This window comes from Etheostoma cragini, chromosome 16 (assembly GCF_013103735.1).
Source record: "Etheostoma cragini isolate CJK2018 chromosome 16, CSU_Ecrag_1.0, whole genome shotgun sequence".
NCBI classification, from domain to species: Eukaryota; Metazoa; Chordata; class Actinopteri; order Perciformes; family Percidae; genus Etheostoma; species Etheostoma cragini.
In genome coordinates this window covers 20269938-20294246 of record NC_048422.1, presented here as the reverse complement: position 1 = coordinate 20294246, position 24309 = coordinate 20269938, and the positions used below count along the sequence as shown (strand labels likewise).

Below are 24309 nucleotides of genomic sequence, written 5' to 3'. Positions count from 1 at the left end.
CCTGGCGGACAGGAAATTCAACTTCCTGTCTTGATTAATGGGGGGACTGTTGGATCACACAGGGGTACTGAGGGGCCTCCCACACACACAGCTCCCATGTTTCACCTTGAATGTTAACCCCTGTTTTTCTGTGCTGGTTCTCACCCAGAGAGTGTTTAAGACAAATCATCCGTGTGACTAAGTTATCTTGAAATGATATAGATAAGATATTCACCAGCTCACAATAACATGTCAGCACATATTGTGACAAAGAAAAGAAGGCTTATTTATGTAGTCCAAGTTTTCCCAGTATATGGGCGTATGTTGTTTGTGTATGCATGAGGGTCTGGATCCAGTAAAACTGGTGTTACTCAACCTCAAGTCACCGGTCAGCAGTCTTGTCAGGCAAGAATGTAAACGGTGAAAGGACTTCTCAGAGCTAAAGGAATGCAGCTAGTGGCAGTCACTCTCTAATGGGATGTTAGACTTGTTATAAACCAGGGAGTGGCAACGAAGGAGCAAAAGTGGCAAACCACTTTGCAATGAATTTCACTGATGAAAAGTGTGAGAGGGGGCGTAGGAAGTGTGAGGATAGTAGGTCAGGGAGGGAGGGAGGAGAATAGAGAGAGGGGTGCTTTTTAAGATTTCATGTTCTTCGCCAGCCCCCACAGTTTCCAGATAAAGGTTGCCATTGCCAAGGTGACTTGACAGAGAAAGGGAAAGTATCTGGCTGTTTTGCCTGTTCTTATGCGGGAAGCTTAGAAGCCAGAGGCACAGATAAGATGATTTCAGTCCCTCCTCCACAGAACAAAAGCTACACGCATGATATACTGCCTTAAATACCTCAGGACACTTTGGCTGCTGTGTTCACTCCAAAGCTGCCTAAATATGCGAAACATGCAGTAATGAAAAGGCACCCTATGCTGTGCTGAAGCTGCTTTTACCTTTTAAATACAAATGATCTCCATACTGAAGAAGACAAAGACGCAATGCTTTACAGTCAAGAGGAAAAAACTCTTATGTTTATTAGCCATGAATTTCACATTGTGAAAAAAATTTACAAAATAATGCCATAAAAAATAGAAATTAAACTCTTACATGACAACGAAAAAATGAAACCGATGCACATTGACAGTTCTTTTTTAATGTCTAATTTACATCACTCCTATCTGAGCCAGCTGGATTTCCAGACAAAACAGAGGAAAAGCGGAGGGCAAGAGTAGAAATGGGAAATGCCACTCAGCAATTAGGTGCAAATTGAAGGGGAATTCATTACTCGTTGTTGCCAGGGAAACTTGCGTTCTACAAGGAAAAAATGCTCCAATCAGATTGGTGGGGCCAAAAGCTTTGTGTTCAGTGTTTGGAGGAGGTCGTGGAGCCCCAAGGTTCTCCACTGAAGTCCTTAAAATTGCCAATAAAAGGATGAACTTGTGGGTGGCTTAAGGAGCTGAGCAGGAATTTACAAAGCTGTTTACCAATTGTTCCCCACAGATTTGATTTGCTTCATGAATCCAGAAAGAAGGACATTTGAAAAAATATATACATATTCCACCAAAACATTACCTTTTCCATTGAAATTCAATGATTTCATTAAAACTCAATTGTAAAATGTCAATGTTCAGGTCACATAGACAAACATACAGACAAAACACTGATTAGAGTAACCATTTCATATGCAAGTGTTTAAGACATTCTCTCTTTTTGGTCTTTCTAAACTTGCAATGTTTTCTTTCTTCCTTTTTTATGTGCACCATTGACACTACGGTGAAAAGCACTGCGGTGTTTGCCCTTATCAATGCACAGCTTACTGGATTCTCTGGAACTATTTCTCAACCCAATGGGGAAGAAGACTGTGGGTTAACACCTCAAAAAGCCAAGATAGCACATGTGACAGTCCTCCAGCTGCCCCAAGGACAGCTGCAGAGACGGTTGCATTCTTAACTATGTCAAGGTTAGTTTATGGGTCGCATACCGCACTGTTCCAGCAGCCTTATCTGTTTTATGGTTCTGATTTTCATGTGTTGTTAGTACAGTTTGGACCCCCGACAGGTCTATTTAAGACAAACAGACACAGATCTTAAATAAAAATAAATCCCCAACTGGTCTATTTAAGACAGGTCTGGACTCAGGTGAGAGTTTAAAGAGAATCTGTCAGACGTAAAAATTGCTTTCAACACCATTCAGTCTTCTTATTTGGACAGCAACCCTGTGGCCCAAACTGCTTCACATCATTAATAATCCGAGCCATTCTTCCTCCTCCATCAATACTCTGTGAAAGGTTAACCTTTGTCTCTTTTGAAAGAATTTATAGTTCCTCCTGGAAAGACTGAATTGTGCAAAATGTAGCCCAACTGAGATCAGATAAAACACAACACCTGACCATGCATGACATAACCCGAAACATACATTCAAATAAGAATGCAGGCAGAGAAGAAATAAATAGGATTAAACATATCAACAGAACAGAGTAATCATTGTCATATAAATTAAGACTACATTGCAGCAAGTTTAAAAAGACACTGATTCATTCTCAGTTTAGGTTAAGGTGACAAGATTTATGTGACCACAGAGAAGAGTTCATGCCAGTTTTACTGAATCACTATGAGTGGACATGCTCTAGAAAGGGTTCAGCTATGACTCAGCAAGCGAGCAACTGCTTTTTATCAGAATAACAGAAGCACAGCCGGTCTTTTACAGCATTAAGTGTACAGCTGAATGTGACAGTGTTTTTTCTGAAGCGATGGAGCTTAACACTGAATACCGCCCCTGTGTATAGTGGGCTAGTTAGCCGGGGTTCAGTGGGTGTTAATGAATAGCTGCAAAACAGCAAACATGTAAGTTTGTGACCACGAGGCACCTCAAACCCCCACCTGCCACGCACAGATCCCCTCCATCCTCCTCAACCTCAGCTGGTGTTGGTCGTCAACACCTCGTGGCTTGCAGTGACAGCAAACTGCCAAAGCCTTCGTAACAGGAACACTGGAAGGTTAGTTTCTGTGTCAGAGCTGTTAGAAGCACGGCTTTGAAGGAAGAAAATAAAAGATATAAGGGTGTCAAACAAATGAGCTCATTAGAAAAGAGAAAGAAGTGATTTGCTCCTTCATTGTGCCTTTTATAAATCGGCTATATTCAGTTAAACTGTGTTTTTTTCCTATAGCACACCAATCCTTGCATTCTCCCTCCCTCAATCTAAATAGAATATCATGCTATACATTGCAGCCTTGATGAAAAGAGAATTATTTTTCAAATTTTTTTATCGTAGAGAAAAACATCAATGCACATTCTCACAAGCCTGTCATGACTAAATGGGAAGAATACAGGTTGTGTGATATGTTTGCAGTCCTCGTATGGCAGCATGAACGTATGTGCCAGATGTACACAAGGTTGGAGTTTGTGCCTCATAAAACAAGCAGCAGTTTGGTTTGGTTTGTTTGCGTAAGCTACTGCCCTGTAGGCCTCTGCGTCCTTTATGGAAATGAAAGTAGACATCATTCCAGTAAAATATCCAGCTTTCTGCATCTTTGCAACATCAACATGAATGCGGGTGTCTGTACATCACTGCTCAGCGTCTCTTTTAGAGGAAGATAATGTGTGCTTCTTCACAGTTGGAGTCCAGTAGATGATGCAAAAGAGGGAAATCTGAGGAAGAGAAAAGAATAACTTGTTAAACAACGCTCAACAGTTTAAATGTGACTTTTTGATTACGTAAAGAATAAAGGAAAAGAAAAGAGTACACATCTAAGAAAGCAAGGCTCAGACTTAAAGCTGCTGGGTCACCTCACAGCCATTTTGGAATTTTAATTCTTGCTTTCCTTCAGTTTACATTGTAAAAGTATTGTTGATGTATCAGCTCTGTATCTCCTGCTAGACTAATAGATTCGGTGAATCCGCCTACTCTGTTTCCTCAGTACAGCCCTCAGTACAGTTTCTAACCTCCCCCTCAGCCTACTGCACTTTTCCCATCTAAGAGCCCTATCTTACACCCGTTCGCATTGCACAACCCAAAGCAATTGTCTTTGCTAGTTTAAGACCAAAGCAGTTGTCATTTTTCTGTCCAGCGCCCACGTCATTTAAACAGCAAATACACCTGTGCCCATCTTTGCGTCCATGGGCGTGCTGGTCTTACAGAGAGGTGTGTTTGCTCTATGGTGTTTTTTTACCTCCAACATTGTGAGAAGGGCATGGCTAGGCGGAGGTCTCTGCTCTCTGAGTGCCCTCCTAGTTTAGTCATATTCTTAATTGTGATATGACACAACATACATTCTGCAATTTGGGTTATTGTAATGTAGTTATATCCATGTAGCCTGAAAACTTTTTCGTCTCAGTTCAATTCCTTATATCATTCAAGGAAAGAGTGAAAACCTTTCTGTCACTTTTTGTGTGTTAGTAACTTTGAAATATCTAAGAACACCAACATTCATCATTTGTCAGAACCTACTAAAAGCTTTCCAAGGAAAATAAATTGAAGACAAGTTGTACTTTTTCCCCTGGGAAAAACTGAGAGGGAACGTTGTCTTTCTCTCACAGTTACAATCTCCTGCTGTGAGGTCTAACATACTTCCTTGCCCTTTCATCCCTAAACAGTCAGCCTTCTTTTTCCATTCCTCCACATTTCGTCTTTTTAACTCGCCCAGTGAGGAGACTGTCAGTTGCCATGACAGGCAGGCGCACTGAAAGCAAATTCTGTTTTAAATTAGTGGCAGGATTTCACTTCACTGAGCACTATGTTGCATTGGCTTAGAGATAGTTCAAACCTTCAGTCTAGTCTCTCCTTTTCAGAGATGAGTCACTGAAAGGAAAGGGAATAATAAGTCTTTAACAAGTATTTCATCCTGTGGAGAGGAGGAACATCGCAGTGTTGCAGCAGTGAAGCGGCTCTGAGCTGCTTCCTGGCATTATCACATGGGAAACTGTGCTGTGCTGGACAGCTGGGGAGTCACTCTAATTCTCTCTCGGGAGCTGAGGCCCCTCCAGCTATTTCAATAAATACAGCAACATGAAAAGGACTGCATGCATGGATATGTGTGGGGGCATCGGTGTAGGGTGTAGCGATTGTATGATGTGATGTGATTGTGATCCTGCTGAATGCAGAAAGATCAGCTTTGCAAGCTGACTACCCATGCTCCACATGCGTCTGGCCTGTTTATCATCAGAGCGGGAGAGCAGGATTAAAATGAGGTAAAGAATATATGCTGTAAATGGAGGCTAGAGACTGTAGAGTTCAACGGGACATGTTCAGAGCGAGAACACCCCTATCAAGGATAATGTGTTTCTGACTGAGCAGAGGGGCGGCTCGCTAGCCCTCCAACTCTGCCTCCTCACTTCCTCTGCTGCCACTTCTCTCAGTCACCTCTGCTTGCAACCCGTGATGAATGGTTTCCGACACTGCGTGAGTCGCTGCCTTCCCTCTCACCCAGCATAAAGACCATAACCTCGTCAAAGGAAGGCGACCGAGAGTGGATTAGCCTCGCCAGGGTGTTGTAGCCTGCTGGTGTGTTGCTTGCCTAATTGCCAGGCCCCCTTTTCGCTCTTAGAAGGATTTCCCCCACAGGAGCAATAAAAGTATCCTATTCTCTTTCAATTACCCTCTCTGTCCTTCGGCCCATCCCCACAGCCACATAACTCACTTAACTAACACACACACAAGCCCCTATCAATCCCCCCATCCTCCCTCCTCTATGTTCCTTCCTCTCTTCTTCACTACTCACTGTCAGTATTTTCTGAGAAGAAAAAAGATGTATAGGCATCTTTGCCAGATTTGAAGCTTCTCTGCCAAAATTTTACAATGTTTATGTAAAGTGAAGTGTGCCAATTTGTCATTATATGTACCTCCGCCAATTTAGCATTACCCTCCTATAACATTGTTGAACTTACTATCATCAACAATTAAAAAAAATCTATATCAAAATAGAGATTTTATTCCATTCTTCTTCCTTGTCAAAACCTGGTTCCTATATAACCCACAATGCAACCAAACCATCAACAGTGAGATGCTAGCCTCATGCGGTGATAAGGAGGACGCTACGCTAGGTCTGGTAAGCTAATTTCTTTCTAACTTCACAGCCCTACATCTTCAGATGCAACTTGATACAACTTTTTTACATATGCAGTGGTACTCTTTAAGATCTATAAGCAGACAAAGAGACATGAAACGTACCTCATGAAAAGGGTGTAGGTAGAGGGTTTTAGGCTCAAGCAGGCAGATGTTTCCAGGTGCTGACGAAAGCAGTGGGAATGAGCGAGTATGGCACGGTAGTGATGCTGTTCCAAGCATCCAGCGTGGGGTCATAGCAGTCAAGAGTTTTACACCGCTGTGTGCCAAAGTACCCACCCACCACATACAGTTTATTCCCCGATGCCACCGCCTGGCAGCTCATTCGCTTGGCCGTCACGTCGCCCACTTTAGTCCACTGGTAGGTCTCACTGCTGAATTTATAAGCCGAGCATGCTGAGAACTCTGTATCCCCGCCCATGACAAAGATCTGGTTCCCCAGCACGGCGGCGGCTGTGTAGCGCCACGGCTGCGGGCAGGACGCAGGCACAGACCATCGGTTCTCCTGCGGATCGTAGCACTGCACCTTGGGCAGCTTGTCGTGGGTGACGCTGGTTCCTCCAAAGGCAAAGAGCTTGAGCTTGACGCTGACCACTGCTGCATTGCTCACACCCTCTCTCAAAGGAGCCACCATGGTCCACTTGTTTGCCACTGGGTCAAACTGCTCCACCTGTTTAAGCGATACAGACGGAGAAGCTGGGAGGCAACCAGTTGCTGCCGTGTGACCTCCTACCACGTAGAGGCAGTGTTTCAGCTCTGCAGAGCCATGGCCAAACCTGGCAATGAGCATTGGTGCTGCCTTTGACCATTCCTCTTGCACGGTGTCGTAGACCCACACATCTTTGGAAACACCATTCTCTGAGCCTCTCCCACCAGTGATGTACACCTTACATCCGATCGCACAGGCGCTGAACTCCTTCCTGGGGCTGGGAATGTCGGCCTTGGGGATGATCTCTTTGGCTTTCTGGTCCACCAGATACAACTTGTCGCACATGAAAGTCTGCCCTCCCAGAAGAAATAAGGCATGGCTGGTCTTTCTTGGTCGGGCACACGGGCTGTTAACGACGCCATCATTTTGCAGGATCTTCAGCTTACAGCGGATAGCTTCATCCACAAGCTCCTTGCTCTTGGGCTTTGCGTTGATCAGCTCTTCCGTAGACACGTTCTCCATGAGAAAGATGGCAGGCAGCAAGGCCAGGCGGACCGTTCTCAGGAGCTCTGGAAGGTGGCAGTGTCTCTTTTCCAGGTCATAGTTGATCCAGTTGAGGGCAGCTTCATAAACCAGTCTCTCATCTTCTGTCTCTAGCTCCTCATGTGACAAAAGCTGCACCACCATATCTTTGGGCAGTTGGAGGAAGTCCTCTGTCTTGCAAATAGCGGGAAAGTTGCTGAGGCACATACCCCAGGAGAGCTCTGACAGCTTGGTGCACTGGTGAGCGTCAGACAGCAACAGCATGCCAAGGCAGTTAGTTGGGTGAAGGTTTCTCTCTAGGAATTCAGCACAGGCATCCCGGATGTCCTGAAACTCTAGCATGTCCCCAGCCTCCAACAGTGACTCCGCGTTTTCCTCGTTGATGACCACACGTGATGAGTATGCATAATCCAGCAGGAGCTCTAAAACCTCCGGGTGGATGGAGTCACGGAAGTCGACCTCACTGGCCTGGCTCTCCCTCAGCCCGCCACTGAACATGGCCTCAAAGTAGCGGCTGCAGGCAGCCAGCACGGCCCGATGGCAGGGGAAGGAGCGGCTACCTGCATGAAGCAGGACGTCTGTGAAAAGACGTTGCTGCCGCAGCGAGTTGAGGTGCATGAGGACACTATCGGCATAGGAGGACTTGTGGAACAGGTAGATGTTCATCGAGCCAGTGCTGGCTCGTGATTTTCGGTTCTCATGGACACACACGGACATTTTCATTGAATCCTGAAAAAGTAAAGACAGGAAAAATCTCTCTTTAGTGCATTTTATATTTTAAGTGCATCACACAAGGTTCTACATGTATTGCTGACGAAATCAGTTTGTCACGGTGCGGGTTATAGATTTTTGTATATGTGTTTTTTGTGTTTAAATTCACACCTAATTAGTATATTTCAGTCAATGAATTCACAATCATTGGTTTTTGCTTAAAGTTACATTATAAAGCTGAAACAGCCTTCGGAAGAGGCATTCTCAACGTGACTCAAAGTAATGACCGTCAAACAATCAACCCCCCCCCCAACTTCAACTAAAGAAAAAATAATTTTTACATTAAGTAAATGGTTATCCTTGTTGTGCCAGTAAGACAATATGAGAAAAGTCTCACATCGATTATCTTTGGAAAGAACTTTTTGTGAGACCCGAGTGCATCATAATAATGAGTTTCCCTTAAAGAGGAGGCAAGCTTTCAGTAATATGGGAGCCTGTTTCTGTTCAGACACAGTTTAAGGAAATAAATTAGATCATGAAAGTGTTATAATAATGTATCTTCTATCATTTAACATCCATCTAAATTCACAGCAAAGTGTTACAGTTTGTCTAATTCTCAGCCATGACTACAGTATAGGCACGTGGTGTAATTTTGATGCTGGAATATGGCATTTTGCAGTGCTAATATCCATACCATGGCGAATGATGCAATCCCTCCCAAGAGATAAAGATACATTTACCAAGGGATCCAGAGATTTCAAGTCGCAAAACAACATATGCCTGGGAGTTATGAAGGTCAAGTAGATAACAATTGTCTTCTTGCAGAGACCACAAGATTTCAACCCCAAGCAGCACTAATCCCTCTCTTTTAAAGATAAGTAAGAGTCCCTTTGCAGAGCTCTTTCACTAAAGAGAAGAGAAAGAGACAGCAGGAACTCTTTTAAGCCCCTGAGTAATGCACAGATTTTACTCCACTCCCCTCCAGAAAGTCACAGCTTCCATCTTCACTGTCCTTGCCCTGTCCTCGGTCTGAGCTCACATTCATTCCACCCAATTTCCAGACCTGTCAAGAGCCTCCAAAACTCTGTTTATAGAGGCACTGAGTCCCTCTCTGACCTAGTAAATCCACAGCTGTCAGATTCTTTGACCAGACTTAGACATTTTAAGTTCTCTTCTAGGTGTGATAGAAGATTGCTTAAACTAACAAATAAACCTTAAGACCAGTAATGTTTATTCATACCCAACATCTGCCATTTTAGTTTCAAAACAGACATTAGGTGTTAGGCGTTAGTTTTCAAGTATGTATGAAATGCAGGAAAACCAGCTTAAAGGTGCACTGTGAGTTCTTGCAGGGTTTCAGTTCAATTTCATTTTTGTGTCTAATTGTAGTGCAACACTTGTTGAGTGATTGGCTGGAATGTGGTTTGTTGTATTTTGATCCACAGGCTGTGCTCCTAGTGTTTACGACCCCTGTGTTGTCTTCAGAGACCGGGCTTTTTCAGTGTATTCAGGGGGCAGGCAGCTAGAGGATCAAGGAGAGATGCCTACGATTTGAGACAAAAATGAAATTGCGCTGAAACCATGCAGGAAACTCATAGTGCACCTTTAAAAGAGAGCGATAACATCACACAAACATTTTGTATTTGTCTATATCTTTATTTTGGAGGAACTACGATACTATTTTTATTTAGACCATGAAAGCTTGTCACAGTTTTAATCTATTGTAAACTGACTGAAGTTAAGTTGACCACAGCTGCCATTTGTTTCTCTGTCAGTAAGGACATGTTTTACAAACCTACAGCTGGTGCGTGTTTGACTCTGAAGACAAAGATTTTTGGAGATCTACCGATTGACATGATTCCTCTGCAACCCAGCTACGGAGAGGAGAGGACAGTTTCCATTTTCCTTAAGTTGCATCATGCTTCAAAATCCTAATAATGCTGTTTCACAAATAGAAAATCATCAGTGAGCCCTGTATGTACAAATGATCTCAATGGGTCTTTCTGGGAAAAGGTGTCGCTCACATCTTTGGTTTCAACAGAACTGTATTGCATCTTATAAGTTTCAGGGACATGATTAAATTCCAGTTAAACTACAGTAACTCCCCGAACCAGTTAATACCCAGACAACAGGGTTGGATTTTTCTGTTGCAGCTGTCAATGGGGAAAACACAACCTGTGGAATGTATTCCATCTGAAAGTATTCTCACATATTATGAAATATATTATTTTTTCATAATTATAGTAAGAAGAATATAATTTATCACAACTTGATTGAATTCAAAACCAACCTTGGTTTAACAGGATTTATTGCGTTTCAGCACTGACAAAACTAGCAACTCGTCAGCTTGTGGCCTCCGGCTCAGCTACTCTATAATGAGAATATCTTGTTCTTTCACCTGCGCATGTCACCCCCCCCCCCCCCCCCCCCCCCCCCCCCCCCCCCCCCACACACACACACACACACACACACACGCACACACACACAGCTCATGTTTGCTAATTGGGAGTTGTAAGTGGCTTGATTTGAATAAGTGGCCCTAATAAATCTGACACTAAATTGGAGAGGTTTTGCAGATACTAATAATTAGCATGTTAATAAACACAACCTTCAGTAGCTGACAGGCAGATGAACACTTTAGTTAGTCCAACAGGAAATCAATCAAACAAATTGACAGTTAGGTTTTTTCAGATCATGCAGAATGACAATTATCTGCTCATATGCAAGGAATACATTTTCTTAAACAATTCTGCATCACTTATACAACATAAGCCCACATACACACAGTGACAGCAGGAGGGAGATATGAACAAAGAGAAGAAGAGTTGTTAAGCAGATACTCATTCTGTTTGCATATTATTGGATAAAGCTAGTTAATAGTTAATCTATGTGTAATTTAAATGTGAATGTGTCCTTTGTTACAATGTACCTGTCCTCAACATCTGTCCAGTAAGGATGTTTTATGATTGGATAGCATCAAAGTTTAAAATGACATTCTCCTACATGGACTCATATCTTAATCATGACTCCCGATTTAGGCTATTGGCTGTATTTAATGTAAAGGTTTCTTCTACAAGCTACTAAATATCCGTCCGCTCATAGTAGACATTGTTACAGTGTGACAAGTTGCCGTGAAATTCCAGATGACTGTCTGACTGATTTTTATTTCACCATTTTAAAACTTTCCTTGCTGAAGCAATGATCAGATGTTGATCATCAAGAAATTGATCAGAAACTATGCTTTTGTAATCATATTGGTCTGTGAATGTAAACTGAATATGTTTGGATTTAGTTGGACAGAACACGCAATTTATTACTGACTGTCAGTCCTCTATCTGCACTAAAAATAAACATGGCTTTCTTTGTATATGTGCCAGATGAAATGTAATAACTAACAAACATCATTTTGGCTTTCTCAACTTGGTTTACTAGTGGTTTTAGAACTGACTTAGAAGCGAGTTAACTTGTATGATGAAAAAATACAATACATGTTTTAGTACTTATAATATTATGTATTTTATAATAATTACATATTAATTGCGAGTACAACTTTACTGAAGCCATCAAATCGTTTTGATCATTGATAAGTAATTTCCTTTATTCAATTTATTCAAAAATACTTCACAATCTGCTTTAGCTTCTCATACTGTATGTGAGGATTTGCTGCTTTACTTTATCACGTCACATAGCAACCTGACCAACTTTGGGTTTTGATCTGCTGGTTAGATAAATCAAGCAGTTTGAGGACGCGATAGGACATTTCCCCCTGATTCTTTAGCTTAACAATGAAATTAAACTTTTTTGAAATCACTGGATTAATTGTAGCCCTAAAACCAATTACTTATTAATAACTAGTATGGTTATTTTTTTCATCAATCAGTGCTCATGGTATCGTAACTTAAGTCAGCCTATTTCCTGTCATAGTTACAGAGTCAGTTCACACCAACAAGCCCTGTAGAGGAAGAAAATATGCCAGCAGTGGGAGAGTGAGTGATTGGCTGAATGGCTGTGAGAGTTGTCATCCTCATCCCCTCTACAGAAAAACAGATCCAGAGGCACATAACAGGAAAGCACATACATGCCACACTCACAAAGCACGCAGTACAAAGGCATGCACATGCCGCCTCTGGACTTTATATCTGAGGCCTGGCTGGCTGCAGTCTGTGTAAAATCATTGCCAGGTGTTCACAGTCAACCATGGACTCAGGAAGAGGGATATGGTGGGAGAGACTTCAAAAGTAAACACCAGGCTTATATAGGCCAGTTCTGTGCATCTGCCACTTGAATAAAAAAATGAAACAAGAGGACACATAGCAGCTATTGATCTGCATCAATCTTAATCTCTAATTTACAGTCTCAGTCTAGCTGTTCACCCACATCCGAGCGAGCTTTGCTGTGTTCAAACCAAAGCCATGACACTTAGAAATAGTGTTAATCACCAAGAGGAGCGTGTCACACCTTTAAAAACATGTAAAACATCTCGAGGATGCATGAGAATGCAGGGACAAGATGCCGAGGAGACCACAATGGACCGAGAGGAGAGCTCATAAAAAGAAAGAAATAGTACGATCAATACGATGAGTAGATTATAACCAAGCGATAACATAATGTCGATATAATCAGGGAATGATAACAATAATGGAATGATAACATTATCCTTTGTCCATAATAGCCTGCTTTCTGTTGCGCCGGAGTTTTCCATCAGCAGGTGATCAGAAAGGGATGCTGCTACAATATAGAGATCTGATAATGAGCTATAAAAGATCCAATCTATAGAATAGGGATTTCTTGTCAGATTTACCTCTTTGGGTGAAAGCAGGAGTTCAACTGTGTCCGCGGTATCCCTCGAACATGCCACTTCTGAAAGAGCCACGATGCAAACCTTGCGCTCAAGGAGTGAAAAACAACTCCTTGATTATTTCCGAAAAGCTGACGGATAATCGGTGAAGATGAGTCCGTTTTCTTCAGATAACGCGCAACACTTGTCTGCAAATTCCGAAACAATATACGTATACAAAGGCCTCGCTTTGGTGTAAAGGATGAAATGTTTGGATGCGTTCCTCCAGCGCTGCTGCTCTGCTCCTGTGTGACTGTCTTCCTCCTGCGCTCCCACTCCTCTTTCATTGAAATCAATGGGTGTGTTTCCACTGAGAGAGGGGGAGGACCGTCACCGCGCGCAGGAAATGGAGAGAGAGAGAGACAGAAGGCCTATGCAAAAAGATCTCCCGAGTCTGGAGCTTCCTCCAACGCACATACAAACAAATATACACATCATCACCATCTTCTTTAGCTTGAAGTAGTTTTGTATTTCCATTTTCAACTAGTCTACTTTATATTTTTACTCCACTATATTTAGAGGGGAAATATGGTAGGACAACGTTGTGCAGGAAATAAGTAGCCTACCTGAAGTACCTGCATCAAATTCCTAGAAGTAGTACATTGGCAGCAATGTAGAAGTACTTGTTCCACAGAAAAATGGCCCCTGTGGGTGATGTAGGCTTCTAGCCTTTTAGATTGTTACTGATGCAACAATGTGAGAAGCATTTAGTGCAAAACATGATGGGCCACTGGCCACTGGGCAGGAACTAATGGTTACAGTAAAGGGGCCTACATTAAATATATTGCTTGGGTTTTGTGCTTTTAACTAAAATAAAGACTACAGTGATACATTTCAAAACAATACCATGTAGAAAATACCGTAATGTTTGAGTCACAGCAGACTAACCACTGCCTGCTATAGGCCCATATAAATCCATAGGATTATAAAGACATTGTGGTTTCTGGTTGGGTTAGCTGGGAACGGGAAGTCCAATTATATCGCTGGACAGCTTGTGTGAGTCACATCTGTGGTCCTTGTTGACGGGACTTCTGGCTGTGACTAAACTCTTCAGTGGACCCTCGAGGCTATGATGTTATTATTTTGTTTGTTTTCATGTGTACTTATGTTGTGGTTGTTAGAGACTTTACATACTCGCATCCTGTTTCTTTTCTCCGGTTTTGCTTTGTTCTGTTTTATAATTATTATAATTATTATTTTTTTTATAAAGAAAGAAATTACACCAAAACTGTAGCTTCATGTCCAGGATGTAATTCAAAGTATCCCTTAGAGAGGTGTGTGTGTGTGTGTGTGTGTGTATGTGTGTGTGTGTGTGTGTGTGTGTGTGTTTGTGCATGCGCGTGCGCGTGTGCGTGCGTGCGTGTGTGATATAGACATGTCCTATATTTATATGACAGGAGAGACCTCTAGTGGACAAAGTGGAGTACCAAATATTGAAAGCTGGAACTCAGGGAAGAATTAGTTTAATTATAAACACTTGCGTCTTATTGACATTGGCTTAACTTCTCTATTGTTTGGTCTCACAGACTCAACTGCTGTATGTGTGAAATAACTTTACATATTTTAATATGTTTTTCTTTTCTTCTGACCGTGTTAAAATCCTCTCTCTGCCACATTTTGGGGCTTGCACATTTGAGTGAAATGAGTTGAACACAAGAAATAACCAAAAAGCATTGTATTTCACTAAATAAGGAAGTGCTTCATGTTGTATGGGCCATGCTTGAACAAATATATGTTACTTTCGTTTGCCAGAAAGTAATTCACAGAGAAAGAAATGTATGTTTTGCCATGCATTGTTGTTAACAATGTTCTAAATCTCTATTTGACCATAACAAATCCTTATGGTAAAACATGCTTCATGCATGACATAAAAGACACCTTGTGGACAAAATGTACTGTATATATTATTGACACAGTATGACAGTAGTGCACATAATAAAATGTTAGTCAATAAAATGGGAGTAAACAAACTGCACTAAACTAAAGGTGCGGGTTTACTCTAGTAACACATATGTAACGTACACATTTAGTTTTGTTCCTCCTCTGGTGAAAAGGCAGTTGTGATCTGGGACACAGATACAGGCAGATGTATCCAAACTGAGACCTTTTGGACTCGGAGATGTGTTATATGTTTTGCGTGACTCTCTGGTTTATCCTGTCCGGAGCTTTGTAAACCACACACCACTCTACACACTCAGAAGCAGGTCGAGCACAATGATCCTGCTGAAGTAGCCTACTGAAGCAAGATGCTGCAGTCCTAATGAAAACCATGTTTTAAAATAGAATAGAATGCCTTTTATTGTCATTATACACATGTGTGACGAGATTGTAGCAACTCTATTTCCAGTGTCAACAGGTACGTGAGAGAAATGTAACAACATGGAATAAAATAAGTCATGCAAAAAAAAGGGGGGTAAGGTGCACAGCTCTGAGACGCTATATATCAAAAATAGAAAGATAAGTATGGTTTGTATACAGTGTTATATGCAGTGTGAAATAATAACATTGCACAGTAATGAAATTGCACAGAATTATTAGTGTTATCAAAAATATTAAATATTGCACAGTAATGCAATTGTACAGAATTATCAGTGTTATCAAAAGTAATAAATGATATTGCACAGTAATGAAATTGCACATAATTATCAGTGCTATCAAAAGTATTATTAATTGCACCTTAAAAAATTGCACAGTAATGAAATTGCGAAGGATTATCAGTGTTATCAAAAGTATTATGAATGCATCCTTCTTACTTATGATATTTATACTTGTTTTATCTGAAATGGTTATGATTGGTTGTGGTTCGGGTTGCATGTGTTGTATAATAGAACATGCATTTGTTTAGCCTACTTACTTATTTATTTCCAGCCGATAACATCAAGATAAAACACATTATGGCAATATGATCAAATAACTTAGTTGTGACAGTAGCTAGTAATAGTTTATCAAATCAATCAATCAAATGTTGTCAATTAAGGTCTACATGCAGCTAATTTAAGATTTTTTTTTCTGTTGCATTGATTTCTTTTGCACTTTAAATTTAACTTCATGTGTTTAAGGAAGGAAATATTTACAAAACAGTAGTTGATGGTTTGCGGTTCCTCTTTAAATCTTTTCACAGACTGGACTTCCGCATGTGATGCCCCGCCCAGCTCCCTCCTCATTATGCTGCTGCCTGGTCGGTCGCCAGTCTTGTGACTCGACCGTCGAATACCAACATGATCACTACTCTGAAGTTTACCCTACTGTTGCTGGCTCTCGCCTTTTCTCAGGGGCTGAAGGACAACTACATCGATGAATCGGACGAAGATGCCGGGACTGTGCGCGCTGCCCAGGCTTCACCATACGGCTCTCTGTGGCCACTGCCGCAGAAAGGGAAAATCCTGGACGTTTCATTCAAGTTAACCAGCTTTAACATAGTTGACGCCAAAGAGTCAACCGCCGGGCCGAGCTGCAGCCTCCTGCAGGATGCTTACAGGAGGTAATAAGCTCTATTTCATGCAATTGTTGTTTTGTTTTTTTTAGCTCATGTTTTCCGTTTCTGTTTCTGTCTTTGCTATGAGGAAATATAGCGCTGTGCTGCGTTCGGGGACCCACGTCTACATGACAATCAAAGCTTCCCTTCTCTGCCTCTCTCAACAGGTATTATGAGTACATGTTTGGCAGCGTTAGAAAGCAGGGGCCGAGAAAAAGCAGACAAACAGGCCCCTCAGAGCTGACAGAGCTACAAGTGTGGATCACATCATCTGACTCTGAATGTGACAGTTACCCCAGTGTGACTTCTGACGAGTCATGTGAGTCTCTTATCTTCCTTGTTGATGTCATCTAATCATGATTGTAATCAGCATGTTGTGGTGTGTATGTGCAGTGGGGGATGTAACCATGCACATTTGAGTATCTCCATTTTGTGTTACTTTAATTCTTCTACTCCACCACATTTTAGAAAGAAAATGTTTTTTTTGCAGTAATGTGACAGCTAGTTACCACTTTACAGATTAAGATTATAAGACATATATGATGCACTGGTAAAGAGTAAACTTCCCAACATTATGTTATATAAAGTAGTCAAAATGATCTCTACATGGACTATATTTTTGCATTACAAGTACTTTCACTTTTTATACTTTACATTCAGGGTGCAACATTACCTTTTTAGTCCATCAGCCAAATGGCTAGTGAATGTAACATTTTACCAGCCACTCAATAAATTACAGTACCATTGTTGTTGTGTTTTGACTGATGGCAAAGGGAAGAAAATCTCCCAACCACTCGCATATTTTTCCTGCATTAAGCTGGTGGATGGTGCTTATTTTGTAACCTGTTCACGTTTAACTAACAGTACTTAGGCCTACGTACTTTAACTTAAATGTCATTTAAGCAGGATTAATTTTTGTATTGGAGTATATTTAAATTGCATCATTGCTTCTTTTGCTTGAGTAATTTATATATACTTCCTCCACCACCTCCATAATATTTGTCCATAGCTGTTTAAGGTAAAACACTCCCCCTCCCAAACAGATATAGCCATTACTTTTCAAATGATGAAACAACATTACAAAAAACACATAAAAGGTTTTAAAATACAGCAGCAGGGTGTAGCTGTGGCCCCTTGTCACCTTTCAGATGTCTATGGTTGTGTACAGTTACGCCAAAGAGACATGAACTCAACCACACCTGCGTAACCAGTTTCTTGTAAATCAGGAAATCGACGTTGGACACGTTAATTGATAACACTGAAGATTCAAATTCCCTGAAGGATCAGATAAAACACAAACTACAATCAATTTGTTTGGTTACTGTAGGCTAGTAAATGTGGTTACTTAAGGCTTTATTATTGTAAGTCACATTTTTATTATTAAGCTAATGTAAAACTGTTTAGTATCTTTAATTACTCAAAATACAAGGTGGCTGTGAATGAACTAAAAGCAGATGACTTTTAACTGTTAGTGTTGATCGACACATCTATGTGATTCTTCCTACTACCTTTTACAACCAGAGAAAGGGCTTACACTCCTGACTCACCAATGGAATTAGAGATTACCTGGATTTTCGAAAATTTGGATTAACAGGTCGGTATAGACCAACTGGTTAAAGCCGCCCTGAGTGTTTAAGACCCTGACCTTAGTACAGTAATAACCATCTGTCAAGCTTTGACATCACTGACTTGCAATTTACTGAAAAACTGTTTGTGTCCACAGATGAACTGTCAGTGGATCTGCCGTATGCTGTCCTGAAAGCGCCGAAGGTCTGGGGAGCCCTGCACGGTAGGCTTTTTGTGCCCATTATTGCACTGTTTCAAAGCAAACAATACTACTCTAATACCACAGACACGAGACTCTTGGTGTAGTTCAGCATAAAAACTGGAAACAAGGGGAATCAGCTAGCCTGGCGTTATGCAAAGATAACTAAATCTGCCTACCAGCACCTCTAAAGCTTAATAATAATAATAATTTGTTTAATCAGTTGTTTTTAGTTCTTATGCTGAACTAAGATATCTCTTCTCTGTAGCTTCATATCTAACAGACAGACATGAGAGTAATATCTAACTCTCAGCAAGAACCCAATATAAGAGTATGTCCCAAATCGATTTTCTGTCAATCAAAGATTATACTCAGCTATACTATGGACCTCTGCAAACACTTGATCACAGATGAAAACTGTTTGTGTAAAGAATGTCTCATGTACTTGTTTATGAAATACGTGCAATCAAAAGTTGCTGAGTCTGACGTTGTGTGGCACAACTGGTGTCACTCCAACAACATAAAAGTCCAGTGTTTTTGTTAATGTATGACTTTGCTCCCATACCTAAGGAACCTTATCAAATGACAGTAACCTATTCAATTTTTATTGTACCATTTAAAAACTCCCAAGAACTCATGATCATGAACAGCATGATTACATGCAGTGTGTTTATTTTGCATCATTTTTAGGTCTGGAAACTTTCAGCCAGTTGGTGTATGAAGATAAATATGGAGCGGTAAGTGAAAGACGATTTGTATTCAATGTTTTATTCATAATGAGGAGCAAGGGTGAAGCTGTACGTGAGCCAGGATTTAACTCAGGCGGATTTTCCCTTGGTATCTTTTTCAGAAAAGCATCAATTCAACAACAATCAGTGACTTCCCTAGGTTTGCACATAGAGGCATCTTACTGGACAGCTCTCGGCATTTCCTGCCCCTTAAAGTCATCTTGGCTAATCTGGTGCGTCAGTAAGACCGTTTTTATTTAGTTTTTTTCTCTTTTAAATTTTATTTACTGCTTCACTATTATTTTTTCTTTTGTGCATTCATACAGGAAACAATGGCGATGAACAAATTCAATGTTTTCCACTGGCACATCGTGGATGATCAATCCTTCCCCTACCTGAGCCGAACGTTCCCAAATCTGAGCCAGCAGGTCAGTAAGGTTTTTAGGTTATTATTGGTGGTGAATCTCAGCAAAGACAAGTTTTTTATTCTTTTTTTTTATTATTACAATTTTTACTATCAAGATGTTGTATTTTTCACAATACATTAAATTGTTCCCAGGGAGCTTACCACCCATTCACACACGTGTACACACCTTCTGACGTGAAGATGGTGATTGAGTTTGGCCGTCTGCGAGGCATTCGTGTTATCCCCGAGTTTGACACTCCAGGACACACACAGTCTTGGGGGAAAGGTGAGTTTTGCAAATGCCATTTTCTATGTATTATTTCTACAGAAATTAGATTTTTTTTTTCTTATTAAAAAAAGGAAATATCTGAAAACAATAAAGCATGTTAAATAAAGCTGCATGATATTATGAAGATATCTAATTGGGATTATTTGACTGAAATTGCAACAGCGATATGATTCACGATATTGGAGGAAACAATCGTTTTTGTATCATTCTCATTTTCATTAAAGTATGTATGTAAACAAAAATTCTGGAAGTGTGATTCTTTTCTTTTTTCTTTTTTTTTCTTTTTTTTTTTTCGAGGATCTGTACCAAACAAAGATTTTTTTCTTTAGTCTGTAGGATGTCTCTGCAGCACACCAATACTTTTTAATATTTTAGAAAACTATTGCGCCCCCTTGCAATTTGGATATTGCACGAGTTCACATTGCGATTTCCACAAAATTGCGTTTAATTGTGCAGCCCTTCTTGACAAATCTTCTTTTCCTCTCAGGCCAGAAAGATCTGCTGACGCCCTGTTACTCTGGCTCCAAGCCCTCTGGCTCCTTTGGACCAGTGAACCCCATTCTGAACACCACGTATGACTTTATGAGCCAGTTCTTCAAGGAGATCAGTACAGTGTTCCCTGACGCCTACATCCACCTGGGAGGTGATGAGGTGGACTTCACCTGCTGGTGAGACTGTGTACACAATGTCGAAAAACGTCCTCCCAACATAAAATATTGCACAGCGTTTAATATTCAGGTGCTGTTTCTTTTTTTGTTTACCCCTGCAGGAAGTCCAACCCAGACATTAAGAAGTTTATGGATCAGCAAGGCTACGGAGAAGACTACAAGAAACTGGAATCATTCTATATCCAAAAGTGTGTTTTGCTTGTTCAACAGTAATCATTGAATCTTCAAATTTTAAAGTCTAATCTTAACTCGTGCCTTTTTCTGATTGTATAGACTCCTGGATATTGTCACCACTACCCAGAAGGGCTACATGATTTGGCAGGAGGTCTTTGATAATGGGGTTAAGGTAACTAAAGAGTTTTTTTTCCATGTTATAGTTAACTCTAACTTTCTAATGCAGGATTTGTATGTACTAACTAGACCCAGACTTTGGTTTGATCAATGCTTTATCCCCATTTATAAGTTTTTTGTTTTTCATTCTGTGTTAATAAATGAATTATTTGACATCTTGGGAAATAAGCTTATGCGCTTTAATGTTTAAAGATAGATGAAAAGATAGATACCAATCTTACGTGCTAACACTAAACATGTCACCAGCAGCCTATTAGCTTAGCGTAAAGACCGTAAACAGTCCGTCCACCTACCAACACCTCTAAACTGACTGGCCTACACAGTTTTTTTACAGATTACACCAATAAGATATAGCGTGTTAACGCTTGTGTTGTCTTCAGGTCACATTTACATTTTAAAAATTTCCACATCAGAAACCTGGGTTTCTTTTCAACTTATTTTTTATTTACCCAGAAATAAAATGGATGACTCCATACAACGCGGTTCGCAAGTACAACAAAAGATCGGATCCTAATGTTGCGATAACTGTGATTAACCTTCCTTTCATATTAGTCTAAATAATTCAGAGTTTTTAACTCAAGGATTAGGTATTATTTCCTATATTTCCTTTCCCTTTGGAAAGACACAGGCTAGTTGTCCCTTGTTTCCTGTCTCTAGGCTAAGGTAAGCTAATCAGCTTCTCATGGAAGCTTCATGTTTGGCATACAGACACAAGAGTGGTATCAATCTCCTCATCAAACAAGCAAATAAACGCATTTTCCGAAAATGTCAAACTATTCCTTTAAACAAAACAAACCCCTCATGTAGTTACTATTCTAAGCGCAGTAGCTTGGTCTGTAACTATTCCAGTTGAAGCCAGACACCGTAGTGCATGTGTGGATCGGCAGCGGGGCGAATGAGGAGATGGGCAAGGTCACAGCTGCAGGGTACACCACCATCCTCTCCGCCCCATGGTACCTAGATTACATTAGCTACGCACAGGACTGGCAGAAGTACTACAAGGTTGAGCCGCTCGACTTCGACGGTTAGTTTTTTTGTTTTTTATGAAAACAATCAATTTAATTGGGTAGACAACTCTGATTTGGACCTGCTAATTAAGGCAAACGGCAATGCTGGCGTTTGTTCAACAGGCTTACGCTTGAAAACTGCACAGCTGTGACAAGGGGAGAGCGCCACACAGACATGAAGTGAAGATGGGGCTTTGGTGGTGGTGGTTTCACATGTTGTTTATTTCATGGGTTGATGTAGTTCCCTGCTGTGGAGGACCAAACTTGGTTTATTTGATACAATGACCATTAAACTAAATACTCCAAATACTTTCTCTTACTAATACTTTTATGCATGTGTGCTGTGTAGCTGAAACCAGACACAATTATCCACGTTTGGAAAGGAAACCAGGAGCAATACCAGAGTGAGATGGCAAATGTTACATCAGCAGGGTACCAGACCCTGCTGTCAACTCCCTGGTACCTAAACCGTATCTCCTACGGCCAGGACTGGCGAGGCCATTACAAGGCCGACCCACAGGATTTCAATGGTTCGTGTCTTGATTTATTTAGAGACCTTTTTCCCCTGCTCTTGACGGCAGGTAATTTGCTGTTTATGCACTTTTGCTTTTATTAGTATTCCCATACTGGTTATAGGACTTTGCCTTCACTCATATTATTCAGTTTTATTGTTCCGACTCAGATTTTAGTAAAGCATTGCTTGACTCTTGACACATATCTGAAATGTTGTTAAAGTTATTTGTCACTGCTGTGCAAATATGTGTAAGCCTGTTGAATGAACAGAGGGAAATTATCTTAATTTGCTGTCTGATGTGACAAAATCACAGTATAATTGTAATTCAATTGAATATTTTTTTATTTAATGTAATTTATCACTCTAGTCTAGTGGAGTTGTAGATTCCCTGGATGTTGCTTGGGCTGCTATCTCATTGTTTATAATATGTTAAAACAGGAACCGAAGAACAAAAGAAGCTTGTGATTGGTGGAGAAGCCTGTTTGTGGGGGGAGTATGTGGATGCAACCAACCTGACACCTAGACTCTGGTATGTCATTCTGTAATAAATTCTTTGTCAGAAAATGATTTTACTTTGAACCATGACACATCATATAACCGATTTGTTTTGGTTACTTGTCCTCCGTCCCTCCCAGGCCCCGTGCCAGCGCTGTGGCAGAGCGACTGTGGAGTGCCAAACATGTGACGGACATTAATGATGCTTTTGACAGACTGTCTGTGCACCGTTGTCGCATGGTGGAGTAAGTATCTAAAGTCTGTATATCTCATTAATCTTAGGTTTATCTTATCTCACTTATCTCCATACTTACTGACTTAATTACTGACTTACTTACTGACTTACTTACTGACTTCTTCTGACATACTATACTATGACATTTTGTATGACCAAACCATGGCTTTTTACTACATACTATAACTTTTTAAGACATTGTTATGGCATTCCATACTTTAACTTTTTAGTACATACTATGTATTTGTGTTTCATTTTGTGACATACTATGACTTTTTAAGACAAACAATACTATGACATATGTATGACCTACTATGAATTTCTATTTCATTTTCTGACATTTTTATGGCACACTATTGAATATGGCTATACTATGATTTTTTTGTGACTTTCTATTACGTACGCATGGCTTTTTATTTTTATTTTTTTACTTTTTTATCACATTATTCTACAACTTTTTAGAATTTTTTACAACATTGTAACTATGACATTATGGCACTTTATGACTTCATGACACATTTCTAGGACATTTTATTGTTTATTTTTATGACATACTGCACTATGACTTTTCTGACTATTTTAGCCCACTATACTATGACTTTTTGACATTTTTATGACATCCTATGACTTTTTTTCACCTTTTTATCACTTTTAATTTCATACTATACCATTATATTTTTATGATAGACTATGACTTTTTGTGACTTTTATTGCATAATATAAAATTACTTTTTATTGACATTTTAGTACATACTATACCATGACTTTAGTATAGTCATATAGTACTTTTTATGACATACTATGACTTTTCATGGACTTTTTTAAAAATTGTTTGACTATGACGTTTTAATGACATGACAAAAAGCAGATTGATATATTGACTATTTATTTTGACGATTTTTTTCCACACAACACAACAAGCAGCAGACTGGCACGGTGTGTCAAGGAATGGAAATCCAGTTTAAATAGGCCCACGGGGTTTAAATGTAGTAGAAACGTTTTCCTTATGTCATGTTTTGACATTTTGTGACAAAAATGTGAAAAATTACAGTATGTCATAAAAATGTTTTTTAAAAAAACTGGATATCACATCCACAGGGGTATTTGTGGAATTCTATTACATTTATTTTAATCAAGAAATATTTGTATGTGCATTAGATACATTTGTGAATCCTTCTGTGTGAATCCAACAGACACAATCCTATTAAAGGCTACTAATTTAGTACGAAACATATTAATCATTGGAACTATCTTTTCCTATCTAAGGCGTGGGATCCCAGCTGAACCGCTGTTTTCCAGCTACTGTCGGCGTGAGTACAAAGGTGTCTGAAAACATCTGAAATGGGCCAGCCATGGGAATCGAAAAGGGAAGCAAATCCACACACAAACTTGCTTCTAACGGAGAAATCAAATGCTAAATTGCCTTTGTAGAGATGTCACTGTACTGATGTTCTGAGACACATCTTTTGTTTTGTTTTTGAAATTTGCTCTACAGAACTCTTGATCACATCTAATGTCATAAACCAATCTTGACTTTATAAATGCACTTGTTTTTTTTATGAATGTTTGTACAATCAACTGTGAATAAAATGTTATTAAAAGTTT

General features: G+C 40.2%; 2 protein-coding genes across 3 annotated transcripts; one reads left to right on the top strand and one right to left on the bottom strand.

Annotated features, from left to right (window-relative positions):
* Positions 1 to 972: 972 nt before the first annotated feature.
* Positions 973 to 13053, bottom strand: enc1 (ectodermal-neural cortex 1). The gene is made up of 4 exons (XM_034896316.1): positions 12736 to 13053; positions 6137 to 7952; positions 2080 to 3618; positions 973 to 2030 (listed from the first exon to the last, which is right to left on the bottom strand). Exon 2 carries the CDS (start codon positions 7944 to 7946, stop codon positions 6171 to 6173), a length of 1776 nt encoding a protein of 591 aa, XP_034752207.1. The 5' UTR covers positions 7947 to 7952; positions 12736 to 13053; the 3' UTR covers positions 973 to 2030; positions 2080 to 3618; positions 6137 to 6170.
* Positions 13054 to 15929: 2876 nt separating this feature from the next.
* On the top strand, positions 15930 to 24309 carry hexb (hexosaminidase B (beta polypeptide)). Of its 2 annotated transcripts, none has more exons than XM_034896317.1 (14): positions 15930 to 16252; positions 16414 to 16565; positions 17970 to 18035; positions 18702 to 18748; positions 18862 to 18972; positions 19066 to 19167; positions 19299 to 19431; positions 19922 to 20102; positions 20204 to 20290; positions 20376 to 20448; positions 21810 to 21990; positions 22413 to 22503; positions 22610 to 22714; positions 23971 to 24309. In XM_034896317.1, exons 1-14 carry the CDS (start codon positions 15990 to 15992, stop codon positions 24032 to 24034), a joined length of 1656 nt encoding a protein of 551 aa, XP_034752208.1. In that variant the 5' UTR covers positions 15930 to 15989; the 3' UTR covers positions 24035 to 24309. The 2 variants fall into 2 exon arrangements, with proteins under 2 accessions (XP_034752208.1, XP_034752209.1); XM_034896318.1 differs by lacking the exon at positions 21810 to 21990 and adding an exon at positions 21303 to 21477 and having other exon boundaries at positions 15933 to 16252.